This window comes from Sciurus carolinensis, chromosome 2 (genome assembly GCF_902686445.1).
Source record: "Sciurus carolinensis chromosome 2, mSciCar1.2, whole genome shotgun sequence".
NCBI classification, from domain to species: Eukaryota; Metazoa; Chordata; class Mammalia; order Rodentia; family Sciuridae; genus Sciurus; species Sciurus carolinensis.
The window spans coordinates 42,541,741-42,559,579 of NC_062214.1; the positions used below are offsets into that span (position 1 = coordinate 42,541,741).

At 40.3% G+C, this 17,839-nt stretch overlaps 1 protein-coding gene across 8 annotated transcripts in view; it reads right to left on the reverse strand.

The window, feature by feature from the left end:
• The window catches only part of Rrbp1 (ribosome binding protein 1), a 69,922-nt gene that overhangs the window by 39,521 nt on the left and 12,562 nt on the right, over positions 1-17,839 (reverse strand). For 6 of the 8 annotated variants that reach the window (XM_047539152.1, XM_047539148.1, XM_047539155.1 and 3 more), the window contains exon 2: positions 4,798-7,093. In XM_047539152.1, the coding sequence (XP_047395108.1) occupies positions 4,798-7,072 (2,275 nt within the window). In that variant the 5' untranslated portion in view covers positions 7,073-7,093. The remainder of the gene's footprint in view (positions 1-4,797; positions 7,094-17,839) is intronic. The other 2 variants (XM_047539151.1, XM_047539150.1) reach the window with 1 other exon arrangement.

Sequence of the window (17,839 nt, forward strand, 5' to 3'; positions counted from 1 at the left end):
GGTGGTGCTTTTAGAGGCTGAGGCAAGAGGACTGCAAATTCAATACCAGCCTGTGCAACTTAGTAGATCCTGAATCAAAATTTAAAAAATAGAGGCTGCGGACCTCATTCAGTGATAAGAGGACATGCCTAGATAATATGTGTAAAGCTCTGGGTTTGATCCAAAATGTATGTGTGCACATACACATTAAAAAAAAAAAAAAAAAGGAAAAGGAAAAGGAAAAGCAAGAATTCTTAATGTTCCTTCCCATAAAGAACATAAGACCTCTACCTGAAGCAACAGAATCTCAGGCACATTAAAAAGACACAGAGAGTTCCTAGCCTGGAAAAAGAACGTCATGATGCAAATGGCCAATACTCTGTAGCATATCACCTACCTAAAGTGGGTCTTCACAAAAAATGGCCTGAACTGGAATTCTCACCCTGGAGCCTAATACGCTGCTCTGATTCTATGGAAAATAGCCTACTGAATACATGCCCTTGTCACCTAGGCAGTACCTGGAATTTCAGGACCTACCACCCAAACATGTTGGCTAATGACTCTTCCCCTCCAAGTTCATATATGCCTCCTTTCACCTGTCCTGAGCTTACACTGACTGAAAATCACAAGAGGGTCTCCTCACTATGGCTAGAGCTCTTGACCCAATCACTAAGGCCATGCTCTCTTAATGACAATCCTGGGTGACCTCTCCCAGCCTTTAGTGATATAAATGACCTTCACTCTCTTAGGTTATCTTCTATGACTCCTACTCAAGGTCCTTCTCTGCATTTCACCACAATTGCTAAGAAAAATCCACGGCAGAAGCCTGACATGCTAAACTACATCTTAGGAATTTAATGCAGGAAAAAGGAGTTCCACCTGCTTCTGACCTCCAGGTATCTCTGGATTGTTTTAACATCTGGAAGTGACATTATTGCTGGAGTTGTGTTTTTTGTTTTTTGGGGGGTGTTTTCTGCAATGATGAACAGAGAATTTAAGATAATATATCAAGACCCAATTTTATGCCCCTAAAATAACTTCAAAAGGTCATTAAATAAGTATTTTAATAGGAAATTATCTACTACAACAGCTCATTAGAATTCCTGTCCCATGTGGCCTTGCACAGAAATTATCGAAGGCCTTCCACAAAGGTATTTTCAACTCCAGGGGGCGCTGTCACAGCCACAAGATCCAGTGGCTACATTCTGACTTTTGAAGAGTAATAATACCACATTGCAGAAAAAAATCAGAAGACAAGTGAACTTCTTAACGTGGAAAGTCAGAACTCACAGGTTCCCCATTCACGAATTCAACCAATTGTGGATCCAAAAAAAACAAAAAAAAATATGTATTTATTTATATATATAACAGCATCTCCACCAAATATGTACAAAACTTTTTCCTTATCAATATTAAAAAAATAAAGTAACAACTATTTACATAGCATTTACATTGTATTAGACTTAAGTAATCTAGAAATGATTTAAAAGTATGTGGAAGAAAACTGAGGGTTGTAGTTCAGGGGTACAGCCCTTGCCTAGCATGTGTGAGGCCCTACACCAAAAAAACAAAGTATATGGGACAATGTGAGTAGGTTATATGCAAATTCTAAACTATTTTATATAAAGGTCTTGAACATTCATAAAGTCTGGAATACACCAGGGATAGTCTTGGAATCAATCCCCCTAGACATGGAGGGAAGACTATATATTTCCTTGTTTTTTTTTAATCAGTATCACTCATCTGATGTCTTTGTCTTCCACTGTTATATTGTCTAAAAAAATCTGGTATCCTACTTTTTTTGACTGAAAATCATGCTGTTAACTCTCTGCATGTCACTGTGGAATATTCACACCTATCCCTGTTGGTGGCTGCTCTGTGTCTAGGTGGGCAGAATGAATGCACGGAGTCCCCAGGCAGTCAGGGCCACTAACCACAAACTGTCTGCCACAGCTTACATTTTTTGCTCAGAGGAAAGTCTCAGGAATAGAAGAAAACTACAAGCCCCTCCAAGGCTCTTGATACATTGCTTTTCAAAAGGGTCACAGAATTCACAATGCCACAACCTTTTTAACCACAGCCATATTTTTTTGCTTCTGGTAATCATTTTAAAGTTTATTTTATTTGAATTTTCAAAATTGTCTGCTAGTTTTATGAAAATGTCTCCTAGGTCCCCACTAGCCTGAATGTAGGCTTAGGGTGAGAAACATCTGGGAGCAGGTAAAAAATGCAGCATCTAAGGCCCAACCCAGGCACTCCCCCAGCACAGTTTTATCACATCTTTATCTTAACAAGATCCCCAAACTTGTCTGCATATCAAGTTTAAGAAGCACCGCAGGAGGGGAAATCTTCAGGACCTACAAGGAGTTTTGGGGGGTGGGGATGGCCTATATCCATCAACCATGAAAAAACAGTTGAGAATGCACAGGGCAAATCCAGAAAATTGAAAAAGTACTTTCTCCATGTTTGTAGACTCTGAAGAAAAAAGAAATTTGCCTTGCCTTTCCAGTGCCACACCAGTTGCCCATTTCCCTCATGACTTTGTCTTTTCCTGTTGGTCCTGACAATCTCACCTGGTCATCTGTATGGTCAAGTTCCCCTACACCTGCCTTGGTGATTTCCTCTCATTAAAACCTTGGACTGTCTTCCACCATCTAGGTAAATCAATACTAATTTATTTTAAAATTAAGTCTATTTCATCTAAACTTTAGTTTTAGAGAGGGTAAATGCTTGGGGATGGGGGAAGAGTGGAGAAAGTAAGTTTTCATGACCATGGTGCCCAAAATCATTCACTGAACATTTTTCTTTCCTACTAAAATCTGATGCATCTCATTTATGTTCTCAAGGGTGACAAAGTTGATTTCTGGGCCATTCTATTTTCCTACTTATAATCAACATTTGGGGAAATGTTCCCACATCAGACAAGACAGGCCTTGTAAATGCTACTTTTAAAAATCTATTCACTGCTCTTACCTTTTCCCCTCTGATGAAACTTTCAAAATACTTTTGTCAAGTTAGAAGGGGATAAACCACTGAAAGCTTAACTGTAATAATAACAGCAGATTCCAAGTTAACTTGGAATAACTATCATTTTATCTATAATACTTAATCTTTCTTATCTGGATCATGGTAGTTATTTTTCTGGTTCAAATTTTCTTTTTTTATCACCTCAATCAAGTTGTTGCATAGATTCAGACAGATCACACATAGGTCTCATTTCTTATGAAGATCTTTATTACTTGCAAATTAGGATAATTTCAACTTCCCTTCCAACGTCATTATCACCATCACATTTCTGTTTCACATCTTATTTCAAACATCTAAAACCATCCAAGGTAGCAATGACCATGTTGTTGTTTCTGCAGGGGTGGGGATCAAATCCATGGCCCAGGGCACGCTAAGCAAGTGCTCTATCACCGAGCTATGTAACCCCAGTCCTAACAAAGACAATGGGTACAGGAAACTCTATACAACTTCATATGGGAAAACCTGATGCCAGCCAGTTCTCGGCTCCACCCCTGTCTGTGGGTACAGTGGAACAAACATGTTAAAAGAAGGGCTGTATGCTGCTCTCCAACCTTTGGAAGCAGGCTAAGGCCCAGTTCCTCGGTGTCAAAGGTCTTAAGAGGCCAACCTGACCCAGGTGGGCCTCTTGATGCCCAGCAGGACCTACAGTCAGTCACATGGGATATTCCTCTTTTAGTGAGCAAAGCACTCCCTGAGGAAATGTCCTATCAAAAACTGGGGTTGGGGGAGACCTGAGAAAGGGAACACAGGTCAACAGAGGAGCAAAACAGGAAAATTCAACTTTTTAAAAACATAGGGCCCTGTGCTACATGACATAGGTTCACATATTCAGATAAGATACCTTTCCTTAAGACAAACAGAATTAATTTTCCAATCAGTCAATGGCTATTCAAAGACAGGAGGAGGAAAGAGGAGAAGGAGGAGTAGGAGACATAGTAAAATCAAGGGAATAATGCATAGGAAACAATGTCCTGGTCCAATTTCTCTAGTAGTATGTACTATATGGATAAAGGCAAATTAATGCTCTATATTATCTAATATCTGTCTATATAATACAATTAATGCTCTATACAACTTCACTGCATAACTAGAGTAGAAGCAGGGAAGAGAGGAAGGCTGGAAGAATGTGACTGCACCTTAAGAATATTACTTTACTGCTATTTATCCAACAAGTATATATAAATGCATAAAGCTATATTAAAGCATCAGGTGAAGTAAGAACACAAGACAGTCTGAGAGAATACAGTCAGATGTTTAAGACAGACTTGCAAAGACACAGTCCTATCTAGACTATTCCTCATTCCTCAAATGCTCTATCCAATACCACTTTGCAGTACTTCCCACTGGAGACACAGCAGACTCCTTGCCCCTTCATTCAGGCTCAGTCACATGATTTTTCCCTGGCCAATGATCCCAGGATAGAAATGTTTCTACTTGAAATACCCTTTTGTGCCTCTGCCCTGTAGAAAACACTGAGTCTTTAGCCAAGGCCCCAAAATTACCAGACGAGGATCAGAACTGAGCTCAACCTGCAAGGAGTTGACCCAGATAAACAACAGCTTGAAGCAGAACCTCCAAGCCAAGACATCCCCAATCAGTCAACCCCAACCAACTCACAGCAGTATGAACAAGGGTAAATTTAATGTTGCATGACATTAAATTTGGGGGATGTTTGTTACGAGGTCTTATTGTGACAACAACTGACGGATACAGATGGTTCCTCAAGGGAATCCACAAGACATATAAAGACAGCTTTTCCCTCCAGTTCACAAAGAGACCAGAGTCACTTACCAGGCTCACCTTTTTTCTTTGAACCAGACTTCTTCTTTGCAGGAGCCTCTTGCTTTGGTGCCTCCTGGCTCTGGACCATATCTGTATTTTTAGCCTGGACAGGAGCTGACTCTGACTTTTTACCCTGATTGGCAGCTGCATCCATTTTTTTGCCCTGGTTGGGAGACCCTTCTGCCTTTTTGCCCTGGTTGGGGGTACCCTCTGTCTTTCTGCTTTGATTGGGGGTTCCCTCTTTCTTCCCCTGGTTTGTGGCACCCTCTGCCCTTGTGCCCTGACTAGTAATTGAATCTGACTTTTTGCCCTGGTTGGTGGTCCCCTCTGCCTTTCTGCCTTGGTTGGGGGCCCCTTCTGCCTTTTTGCCCTGGTTGGGGGCTCCCTCCCCCTTTTTGCCCTGATTGGGGCTCCCCTCTGATTTTCTGCCTTGGTTAGGAGCCCCCTCTCCTTTTTTGCCCTGATTCTGGGACCCCTCCCCTTTCCTGCCCTGGTTTTGGGCCCCATCTCCCTTCTTGCCCTGGTTTGGAGTTCCTTCTACCTTCTTGCCCTGGCTCTGAGACCCCTCTGCTTTTTTAACCTGGTTCTGAGCCCCCTCTCCCTTTTTGCCCTGGTTCTGGGCCCCCTCTATCTTCTTGCCCTGGTTCTGGGCCCCCTCTCCCTTTTTGCCCTGATTCTGGGACCCATCCCCCTTCTTGCCCTGGTTTGGGGTTCCCTCCAATTTTTTGCCCTGGTTTGGAGCCCCCTCTACCTTCTTGCCCTGGTTGGGAGATCCTTCTACCACTTTTTTGCCCTGGTTCTGGGCCCCATCTCCCTTCCTGCCCTGGTTCTGGGCCCCCTCCCCCTTCTTGCCCTGGTTCTGGGCCCCCTCCCCCTTCTTGCCCTGGTTCTGGGCCCCCTCCCCCTTCTTGCCCTGGTTCTGGGCCCCCTCCCCCTTCTTGCCCTGGTTCTGGGCCCCCTCCCCCTTCTTGCCCTGGTTCTGGGCCCCCTCCCCCTTCTTGCCCTGGTTCTGGGCCCCATCCCCCTTTTTGCCCTGGTTCTGGGCCCCATCCCCCTTTTTGCCCTGGTTCTGGGCCCCATCCCCCTTTTTGCCCTGGTTTTGGGCCCCATCCCCCTTGCCCTGGTTCTGGGCCCCATCCCCCTTCTTGCCCTGGTTCTGAACTCCCTCCCCTTTCTTGCCCTGGTTCTGAGCTCCCTCCCCCTTCTTGCCCTGGTTCTGGGCCCCCTCCCCCTTCTTGCTCTGGTTCTGGGCCCCTTCCCCCTTCTTGCCCTGGTTCTGAGTCCCCTCCCCTTTCTTGCCCTGGTTCTGAGCCCCCTCCCCCTTCTTGCCCTGGTTCTGAGCTCCCTCCCCCTTCTTGCCCTGGTTCTGAGCCCCCTCCCCCTTCTTGCCCTGGTTCTGAGTTCCCTCTGCCTTCCTGCCTTGGTTTGGGGTTCCTTCTACCTTCTTTCCCTGGTTCTGGGTTCCCTCTGCCTTCTTGCCCTGGTTCTGGGTCCCTTCCCCCTTCTTGCCCTGGTTCTGGCTCCCATCCATTTTCTTGCCCTGGTTCTGGGCACTCTCAACCTTCTTGTTTTGGTTTGGAGATCCCTCTGACTTCTTGTTCTGGTTTGGGGTTCCCTCTGCCTTCCTGCCCTGGTTTGGGGTTCCCTCCCCCTTTTTTCCCTGGTTCTGAGCCCCTTCTGCCTTCTTGCCCTGAGCAATGCTGGTGGCAGGGGCACTGGCCTTGGCACCAACAGGGGGCACAACTACCATAGGCACCTCCTTGGGGGCAGCTTCCAAGATGGCAGACTTTGAGGCAAGAACCTGGATGGAATTCACAACAGAACTGACTGCTGGTTCCACTTTGGCCACTTTTTTCTCCTTCTTCTTTTTGTCTTTAGGGGAGGAGGCTGGCTTCTCTTGGGGCATGGCTGGTATCGTAGCGATAGGGGCAACAACGATGGGGGACTGGACTGGGGTCGGGGCCACAGCCACTTCAGGTGCACGCACTGGTTCTTTGAGGAGGATGGTCACGTTGGGGGCCAGGTCATGGTCAGGTATCTTCCCATTAGGTTTCTCTTCCTTTTTCTTGGTCTTTCCTTTCTTCTCCACTGTTTTTTCCTTCTTCTTCTTCTCTACTTTCTGGTGGTGCGTTTTTGCCATCTCTTTGCGTTGGTTAGCTAGGGCTTCTTCATATGACGTCTCCTTCATGGAGAAGGTTGACACCAGGAAGATGCCGATGGCAGAAACAACCATGAACCCACCAAAGACCACAACCCCCAAGGTCTGAGTGTCGTAAATATCCATCCTGGCTGGCTTTCTTTTCACCTGCCAAACACATACATGTTGATTACTTTTTGGAGAAACTGAAGCATTTGACAATTTCCATCTCTACCCCTGTCACCGAATCTAAGGTTTCACTAATTCTGTCTTCAGACTAAATTCAGAGTAGAAACAAATGTAGGCAATCTTTGGTGTCACACATTCTTACCTGCCCCTTTTGTAGAAGAGTAATTTTTATCCAAGATCTGAGTAGTCTCTCTTACTGCTGGGAGGTTCAAACAATAGACAGATTGCAAACTGAAGTTCTATAGCAGAGTACTTAATGCCTAGGAGACATTAAGGAGATCAAGTCATAGCTACGATCCCAATTCAAGATGTGCCCCATGGCAGGGGTCAAGATGCACATGAGGACAAGAAAAACCAGATATGAGACAATGGGAGTAGTGGGGACTGTGGAAAAAATGCCCTAACTTGGGTAGTAGATGCCACTTGGCCACAACTGACTGCCTTAGAAATGTGCGTACTGAGCTGAGAGATCTTCTGATTATTCACATTAAGCAGAAATCTTTCTTTTTCTTTCTTCTCTCAATGTGAAATTGATTGATTTTAAAAATACCATGTGAGTAAACCCCAAAACATCAATAGCCTTGTAGTAGTGTACATTTTGCTCAGCAGGCCATTGGCATGCCATCTCTGTTTTGTTGTCTCCCTTTTATACCCAGCACTACCTGGGGTCAAAAATAAACACCTGTGCATTATAATCATAAAAAGTGATCAATAACTTAGTGAGAGACAATGGCCTTTTGCCAACAATAGCACCTGCAGTCAGAAAGTCTATAATTTGCAAAGTTGGGAAAAAAAGGAGGGGAAGTCTTGGGAAGCCCACCAGTCTCCAGGTTTGGAATTTCACATCTTCAGGCTGCATGAGGGGAGGGGACAGTATCACCAGGCCATCTGTCAGACAACAAACACACCCCAAAACAAGAGGACAAACCACACCATTCTCACTGCTGCCCATGGACCAAAGTCCGAGGGGCCAGAGGCAACAAGGTGCAGACCTTTCTGGATGATGGCCCAGACTTAGTTCTGCTTCACCAAGGAACCAAGGAGTATATATTGATACACTCAACTTTTAACTAATGTTGATGCTATCATAAATTCTCAGTCCACCAACCTGGAGAGAGTGAGAAAAAACCTGACTCCTCTAAAGAGAATCAGCAACAGAACAGGCAAACAGAAGAGGTATGTGGATAGGGAGGGGCAGAAAAGGAGTGGAAGGGAAGAAGAGAACACTGCCCTCGAGAATTCTTAGACACTGTGGAACCTGGGTCTAGGCTGGTGGTGGTTCACACATTGAGATTCCTCTTCCAAAGAGTTGAGATTCCCATTCCTCCTTAGTGTGTAGGGAACAGAAATCAAGTGGGAATTTGTGAACAACAAACACAAAATCCAAACTGTGACACTAGGGTGATTTAGAGACGGGACTGGGAAGGAGATTGTTTAAACATCTCAGCATCGTATTCTAAGACAAATCACTCTCCTTGCAGTTCAAACACAGGATTTTGCTGTATCTTTCCAATAAGTCCCTTGAACAGGGTTTGATATTTCCCTTACAAAAGCTGCCCAGCACACCTTCATGGTCAGCTGCTGTTACATTGACTTCTCCAACAGACTGTGACCCTGGGTTACACAGGGCCAAGGCACAACTTTGTACCTGGTCACCACCTCTATAAATGAGGTCTGAGATGAGCTCCCAGAAGCCTTTGAACACTGGATAAGGTGGCATTTATGTTTCCAAGTGGATTCTGACCTCCGGCTGTGGTAGTAATAGCACAAGCCACTGGCAGAGCATTTCCATACGTGACAGTTGAGGTAGGCTGTCACAAATGAGCCTTTCCAGGAACACACTTCCCCAAGCTAGGTAATGAAAAGGGACTTACACCCTACCCAGCCCTGGATGGGTCCAGTGGGTAGAAGGGCAGGACAAGACGGTTTGCAATGCTGTGGGTCAAGCCCTATTTCTTGGTAGGTGTCTACCAACTGACTTGGTCCTCACAAGGACCTCTCAGAACCTTGACAACATGGATGCATTAAGTTAAAAAAAAAAAAACACTAAAAAACTAAATTCTAATCACTATATTCCTATTCAGATGACCAAAGTCCTCCAAAGCACCCCCATCTCCAGAACTAGACCACCACTGGGGCCTAAACCACCCTAGCCAAAGCTCCATAAACCTCAAGTGGCTTCCCAACAACTTGAGGGGTGGTCTATACTGGAGCTGCAGTTGGCACTGGTCACCAGACCCTGACCAGTGAATGGCCATTAACAGAGCAGGGTCTGTTCGCAGCTGAGGGCTGTGCAGCTCTGCAGCCTCACATTATCCAACTTCTAAACTCCAGTAGAAAAACCAAGGCTGGAAAATTAGCCTTTAATCTGACTCCACATAGGCAAACATGAGATACAAAAATATATTCTCTGTGGGGAGCTCAGAATCAAGAAAAGCAAACTTGGAAGAATATTTTTCCTCTGCAGCACACACAAATGTATGTTTTATAGCAGCACAAATGTATCTTCCCAACTTTTGCAGAACGAGTTGCTTTAAAAAGAAATTATATCCCCACCACTAATTCCTGAGTTAGAATTTTCTAAAAGCAAGCTTTCACAGGAAAATGAAAAGCCTAGTCTTTAGAAATACACTGAAACATTTAAGGTTAAGGTAGTATAACTGTGGACAGTGAAGAATTCCTCTACAGCTTCGCCAGTCAGCTTGGGTGGGGCTACACACATCCTGGGAGATCCTGATTTCCAGAAAATATAAAGTTACTTGGGCCTCTAAAATATGCTCTTAAGACCAGCATCCCTACCTAGTGCTTCCCTTCTGAAATTTGCATTGTGATAGGAGGCCTGCAGTAGGAACTCTTACAGGGCTTTCCCTTGGGACATGCTTAGGTGGGTAAAAAATTAAGTCATAAGTGTGCTTATCTGCACATACAATCTATTCTATCAATTCCAGAAACTTTTGTGAAATAGGTACTCTTACGCTCTTACACTAGAGAGAGTACACTTAAAAGACTGTAAGGCGAACAGATGAAGGTGCTAAGAGGGAAGGAGGTAGGGGCCACCCACACTCACTCACTGAAACTCCCTGAGCACTTCTAGGGTCCCAAGAGAAAGGCTCTTCCCTGGGGCTTGTCTCAGTTGCTTGGTGGGAGACCACATCTGGATGTTGGGAGAAGCCATGGCTAGAGGTAGGGGTGGTCAAAGAGGCCAAGGCTTCAGATCCTTTTCCTGGACATAGGTGACTTACCAGAAGGAAACAGAACTAAAACAGAATGGCAAGAAAACAGATATGGCTACATCAGAATCATTATCTCATTTTTTTTTCCTCAAATAAAGATTGAACAATCTTAATTCAAAAATCTGAAATGCCCCAAATTCTGAAATTCTGAATACATGATGCCACAACTGGAAAATTCCACACCTGACCTCATATGATGGTCTCAGTCAAAATACAAGTGTACTAAAAATACTGTATAAATAATATTCAAGTTGCACGTAAATAAGGTATGTAGGAAACATAAAGTGAATTTAGTGTTTAGACTTGGGTCTCTTCCCTAAGATAACTCTCATTATGTATAAGCAAATATTCCAAAATTTTACAAAATAATCCAAAATCTGAAACACTTATGGTCCAAGCACTTCATTGATAAGGGTTACTCAATCTGCGTTATGAAAGAGTTCTAAAATAAAGAACAGCAAGAAAAATATGAATGTCCATTTACCCACTACCTACATTTGTCAATTTTGCCATATTGACCAGATATTTTATATAAAAATTATGCTATTACATGAGACCGTAAGGTGACACAGCAACCACAGAGTAAAAATTCTCTCTCATCCCTTTAACCCTTGCTACCCAAGGTTCCTTTTTGGAGGCAACCACTGTAACAGAAGTCTTTTTACTATTTAGAAGTTACTTTCTCCTAAAAACATCAGTAATGCTTTTTGCAGTTAGGGTTTCACAATCACTGGGTATTGACTCTGATAGATAACAAGAGTGACAGAACTTGTCTCTGTTAGTTTAATGACCAGCACCAGTCCCTGATTGGTCTCTTTTTTATTTTTTATTTTGACTGAACCCAGGAGTGCTTTATTATCCCCAGTCTCTGACTGGTCTCTTCCTTCCCTTGCTCTGTTCCACTATGTAGACCTGTTTCTGGATTCTATATTTTGTTTCAACAGTATATTCATTTATTTGTGCCCTGTGTCAATGCCACATTTTTAGCCTATGCATTCCTTCCACAATATCCATTGGAATTTTTATTTAAATCACACTGAATTTACAGATAAACCAAGAGAGGACTGACATTTGTAACCACAGGAACTTCCTGTCAATGAACACTGTATGTTATAGCACTACATTGATTTAAATGTTTTTTCATACTTTCAGAAAGCTTTTATGATTTTTTCCTATAAAGTCTTGCCTTTTTTATTGTTGCTATTAAGATTACTACTACTTTTAAATGTTCTGGCAGAATGATATCTTTTGTAAAAATTTACTTTTTCCATTTTCCAGCTATAGACAACCAGCAATGTTCTACAAGTTTCCAAAGGTATCATTTACCCAGCTTTTATTATGACTAAGCTCTTGTCAAATCTAGGAGTTTGCAGATTCTCTTTGTTAAAAAAAAAAAAAAATCTGGAAAACAAGACAGTATTGTTTCTTGCTTTCTAAACTGGATTATCTCATCTCTTCCTGTCTTAGCAGAGCTGGCTGGAAGCACCCATGCAGGGTTGAGTGGTCAGTGAGGGGAGGCTCTTCCATACATTTCTGAGTTTCTCCTATGTTCCACTATCACATGCTGTACTGACTGCAAGTTTTTCTCAGGTTAAGTAGTGTATCTTTTCTTCTTAGTTACCTGTTTTTAAACAACTGAGTTTTGAACTTACGTGAATGCTTTTTCATTATCATTTAACATTTTATTCTTTATTCCAAGATCCCATTAGAAGCCTGAAATTGGACAATATCAAACCCTACACATATAAAACATATATATGCTTTTTCCTATATGCACACATTTATTATGAAAAAGTTTGTGAGTTAGGCAGAGTAAATAATTGACAATAATAAAACAATTATAATAATACACTGTAATATATCACTACTCTTGTGTTTTGGGCCACTGTTAAATGAAACAAGGTTTACTTGTGCAATACCTTGATAGACACAATCTGATGACATGGACTAATGGGCAGGTAGCACACATAGTGGATACACTGGATGAAGTGGTAATTCATGTCCTGAGTATGTTGAAGGTGTAAGGAGATAATCCTTAGCTCATTCTAAGAGAACCGAGTGACCCTGATATCAAAATTAGCAAACAACCTGAGAATGACCTTTGATTTTTCTACTTCAGAACACACGGAAATTTCACATAAAAATATAAACCAAATCTAGAGGTAATATTTCATGAGTTTTCATCACACTACTCAGAATGGCAAGCAATTTAATATTTCTGAATCATTTCTATAATTTTCCATTTAATATTTTTAGATCATAGTTACCTATAACTAAAACAGTGGAAAGTGAAACCATTGTTAAGAGGGGATTATTGTAATACATATTCTGTTAACCAAAGATGATTTCTGTGGCATAAACAAATTCTCAACTGGTGGTGGTGTTTTTTTTTTTTTTTAAATATTATCTCTATACAATGGAATATTACTCCACAATGAAGAATGATAAAATTATGGCATTTGTAGGCAAATGGACGAAATTGGAGAATATCATGCTAAGTGAGATAAGCCAATCTCAAAAAACTAAAGGATGAATGATCTCGCTGATAAGCGGATGAGGACATATAATGGGGGGTGGGAGGGGTTAGCATTAGGTTTAGGGTTAGGTTTAGGGTTAGGGATAAGGAGAGCGGTAAGAATGAAGGAAAGAAGGACTGTATAGAGGGAAAAGAGGGGTGGGAGGGGTGGGGGGGAAGGGAAAAAAAAATAAACATCATTGCCCTATGTAAACGTATGATTACACAAATGGTATGCCTTGACTCTATGTACAAATAGAGAAACAACATGTATCCCATTTGTATACAATTAAAAAAAAAAAAGAAAATTTAGGAAATAAAATTTCTAACAGTGAAAAAAAAAAAAAAATATTATCTCTAGATTTGGTTTGTTCGTATTTTTATGTGAAATTTCTATATGTTCTAAGTAGAAAAATCAAGAGGTCATTCTCAGGTTGTTCTCTGATCTTGATATCAGGGTCACTCAGTTCTCATAGAATGAACTAAGGATTATTCCCCTTTCCCCTGTTTTTTGGAAAAGTTTGTATGAAACTGTGGTTATCTGTGCTTTGCACATTTGGAAGACTATGGGGTATAATTTATAAAACTGTCAGAATGGATGTTTAGAGATCTTTTCTTGGAGTAAAGAGTGGGTGGGTGGAGTGCTGAATTTCAACTGCTGATTCAATTTCAATGATGATTCTAGAACCAACTTTTGGGTTTGTGACCCAATTAATTTTCACTATTTCTTCTTTGATCTTGCATTGGTTTTTGTTGTTGTTGTTGTTGTTGTTCTTTCCAATTTCCTGACATGAACATTTATCAATTTTCATTCCTCTTTTCTTATAGTAAATACTTAAGGCAATACATTTTCCTCATGAGTACTGCTGTAGCTTCATCCTACAGGCTTCAATGAACAGCATTTTCATAACTGTTCGGTTTTATTTAATAGCTCCCATGTATCTCTTCTTTGACCTGTGACCAGGTAATGCTTAACTTTCCTAACACAGAGGATGAGTCTGAAGTATGGTTGATAAATCCTAATTTAACTGAATTTTTTAACCTTCGGATTTTTAACCCAAAAAAAAAAATTCGTATGTGTCCTAGGACATAGACACAGATACATACACATACACAGTAGTATACACACACACACACATATATATAGAAATACAATAAAATTCTCATGAAACAACTCAATCTTAGATACAAGGGATGCACTGGTTTTTTTCCCTATGCCATCAAAAAATTAAAGAAGGTATTATATAACAAACTAAAATAACTCTGAGGCTGGGCCTACAGTTTGAAAAACTAGGCAAGCACTCTACCACTGAGTTATATCCCCAACCCTTTTTATTTTGAAACAGGGTCTCACTAAGTTGCCCAGGCTGGTCTCAAACTTGCCATCCTCCTGCCTCAGCCTCCCAAGTAGCTGGGATTATAGGCATGTACCACCAAACCAGGATTATGGTCAATAGTTATATGTATACTCTATAAGGTGTGAATCCTTACTTAGTTCAAGCTTAAGCTTAATAATCTTCTATACAGAGTCACTAGGTTTTTGCCTACCCAATCTAGCAGTTACTGTGAGCTCATAACTTTCCTACTATAATCATGGACTTATTAATTCCTTTTTGGACTCTCCCAATTTGTGATTTGGAGACTATCTTGTTTAGGGGAACACATTATCAGAATTATTACATCTTCCTGGTAGAGGGTGTTACCTCCCTTGTATTCTTCAATGATCCTCTTCATCCTAATGATTTATTTTCCTTAAAGTTTAGTTTGATTATTTAAAAAGTCCTACCAAATTTTGGGGGGTTAATATTGGCCTGGAACCTTTTTCTATTTTTTACTTTCAGCTCCTCTGTGTTCCTATGTTTTAAGTGGAGCTCTTAAAAATAGCATATAGCTGGGTTTTATTTTAAGACCAGTAGCAATTTGTCTTTTTAACTGGTAGGTTTAGTCCACCAACATCTATTGTGGTTTCCTATATAATTGGACTCATTTATACTCTCATTTTATACTTCCTATTTATAACACTGTTTCTTTACTTATTTTCCCATTCTTTTTTGCACTCTCATTGGATTATTCAAGTGTTATCCTTTTTTTCTTTATGGTTTGGAAATTCAACGTCATATTTCTAATTTGAGTATCCTTTTTAAAAAATTTTAACTAATCCCAGAATGGTAATGCACACTTGTAATCCCAGGTCTTCAGGAGGCTGAGGCAGGAGGATTATAAATTCATGGTCAGTGTGGGCAATTTAGCAAGACCCTGTCTCAAAATAAAATAAAAAGGGATAGGGTATAGCTCAGTGGTTGAGCATTTGCCTATCATGCACTAGGCCCCAGTAGTACAAAAAAACACAGGGAATTTTGCGTGCCTGCCTCAGGACAAAGCAGGTAAATGCTCACCTGTCCTTTCTGCTTACTAATCACTAGACGAATATCTGCTCTTTCCATTGAGGGTGCAGGTCTTCAAGAATTCAGGACTTACATGGTGGTATGAACGAAAGTTCAGTTCCCACTTTCTACTTCAAACAACCCCTGTAACCCCTGGGCATTTAAGCCAAAGATGACTATAGTTGCCACTACCTCACCCATATCCCCATCGTAGGATCAGCTTAGACTAGGCCCCAGTCACTTCTCACTTAGCTATGGTTTCCAACAATTTCTTTGCTACCCCAAAAGCTCAGCTAAACTTTTAAAAGAATGCTTATTAACTTCATCTAACATTTCTAAAAGGGAATCAGAGCATCTGGTCTAAAATTTTAAATGTAATCTTGAATTTGTTTTGTTTTGTTTTAATCCAGAGGAACCAAGAGAAAATGCAGCAACTAAAAGATGGATTCTGTAATCATTTATTTCATGTGTTAAGAGGATGGAAATAACTGACTTCCTACTTTGAAGAAACAATAATACTCAATTTAAAGAAGAGTTGAAACAGTAAAAATAGAAATGTATTCTATTATAAGCCTTTGCTTATTCATCAGCCATTTCAAATTCAATTTCTTTGCCTGAGGAAAAAAATAAAGAATTGACACATTTTTGTGTTTCTTAAAATCACCCAGTCTTTGGAAATATCTAAATAGATCTAAATCTTCTCAGAGCTTATAAGAAATCTATAAGCTTCACCTTATGAAGATAACATACCTACATGGTAAGAATCAAGAATCCTGATTTCTTGAAATAAATATGAAGAGTAAAGATTTGATGACCTACAACAGAGTACTTATTGCAGTTGACATTCAACTCCCAGAAAGCAGGGATCAACCTGAACTGCACTGCATGCAACCAAACCTCCTCACATCAGCGCTCAGTATCTGCTGACATCAGGACAATGTGTGCTAATTTATTTCATAAGAACCAAAGAAAAACACAAGTATCCTGATGGATAAATTAATGTCCACCAAGGAGTCTTACCCATTTTTGGAAAGAGTTGTTTCTTCCTGGTTCTTCATAATTTTTACATACTTGGGAAAGGTCTCTAAGTTTCATTTTCAATTTGCTACTAGTATACACAGGAACATATTTGACTTAGATACGGTGAATTTTTCCCCCCAGCAACCCAGTCTAATTCTAATAACACATCTATAGACCTTTTTTAAAATTTTCTCTATATCTAGGCATTTGAACCATTGTTTTGTTCTCTTCTATCCAATCTTGATATGTTCTGCTTTACTTTTCTTTAATGTTTGTCAGGGTAGACCTACAACACAGCACTTACAGAGAAAGGATGGACGGGTACAAAGGAACACAACTGTAATTCCAGCTACTCAGAAGGCTGACAGGAGGATTTCAAGTTTAGCAAGACCCTGCCTCAAACTAAAAAAATAAAAAGAGCTGGAATGTAACTCACAAAGTACTCCTGAGTTCAACCCCCAGTACTGCACAAAAAGAAAAAGACAAAGGAAGAAAGGATGACACTAAGCAAACTGTTCTTCATGATATCTAAGGGCAGGATTTTATGTTCCCTTTTTTTCAGTGTGATATTTGTTATAGGCTTTGTGTAAACATCCTTTATCAGGTTAAAGAAGTTGATTTTTAACCCTAGTTTGCATAAATATGTAGTCGATAAATATGTAGTTGATAGTTGATCAAATACCTTCTTTGTATTTGATAATCACACTGTGCTACTCCTGAAATCTGTTAGTGTGGGAGATGAATAGAAACTTATATTTAAACATTAAACCAAGTTTGCATTTCTAGGATAAATATGGTATGTCATTATACATACTAATGGATTTGGTTTATATTTTTAGGTGTAAGATTTGACTGATAATTTTCTTCACTTCTATTTTGGTCAGGTTTTGTATCAAGATGAGTAGATAGTGTTGTGTTTCTTTCTCTTTTTTCTTTTCTTTTTTTTTTTTTGAAGAGTTTCAGAACAATTGAAATGCTTATTCTTTAAATGCCTGGTAGAGCTTATCAGTGAAGCCATCTGGAGCTGTTATTTTCTTTGTGAGAAAACTTGAAGGCTCTAATTTCTTTAATAATTGTAGGACTATGCAGGTTTTCTCTCTTCTTGGTTCAGTAGTGATGTTATATTTCCTAGAAACTTATTAATGTTGTAAGAACTTGCAAAATTTGTAAAGTTTTCGATGTCTCCTCAAGTTATATTTTTAATAAATGTTTTAATAAAGTGTCAATTTTTAAATTTATTTAGCACAAGTTCTTCATAATAACCACTTATCTTTTTAATGTCTACATCACTTCTACTGAAGTCCCATTTTACGTACTTGATATTAGTTACTTATGTTTTTCTCTTGATCAATTTTGCTTGAGGTTTGTAATATTACTCATCTCTTCTAAGGATGACATTATGGTTTCGTCAAGGTTCTCTATTATATATTTGCTTTGTTTCATTAATCCTTATTGTTACCTCTTGCTGATTGACTTAGGTTTATTCTGCCTTTTGTAATGTCTCAAAATACATGCTTAGCCCATTATTTTTCATCTTTTTCTCTTCTGAATGCATTCAAAGTTATAAATTACC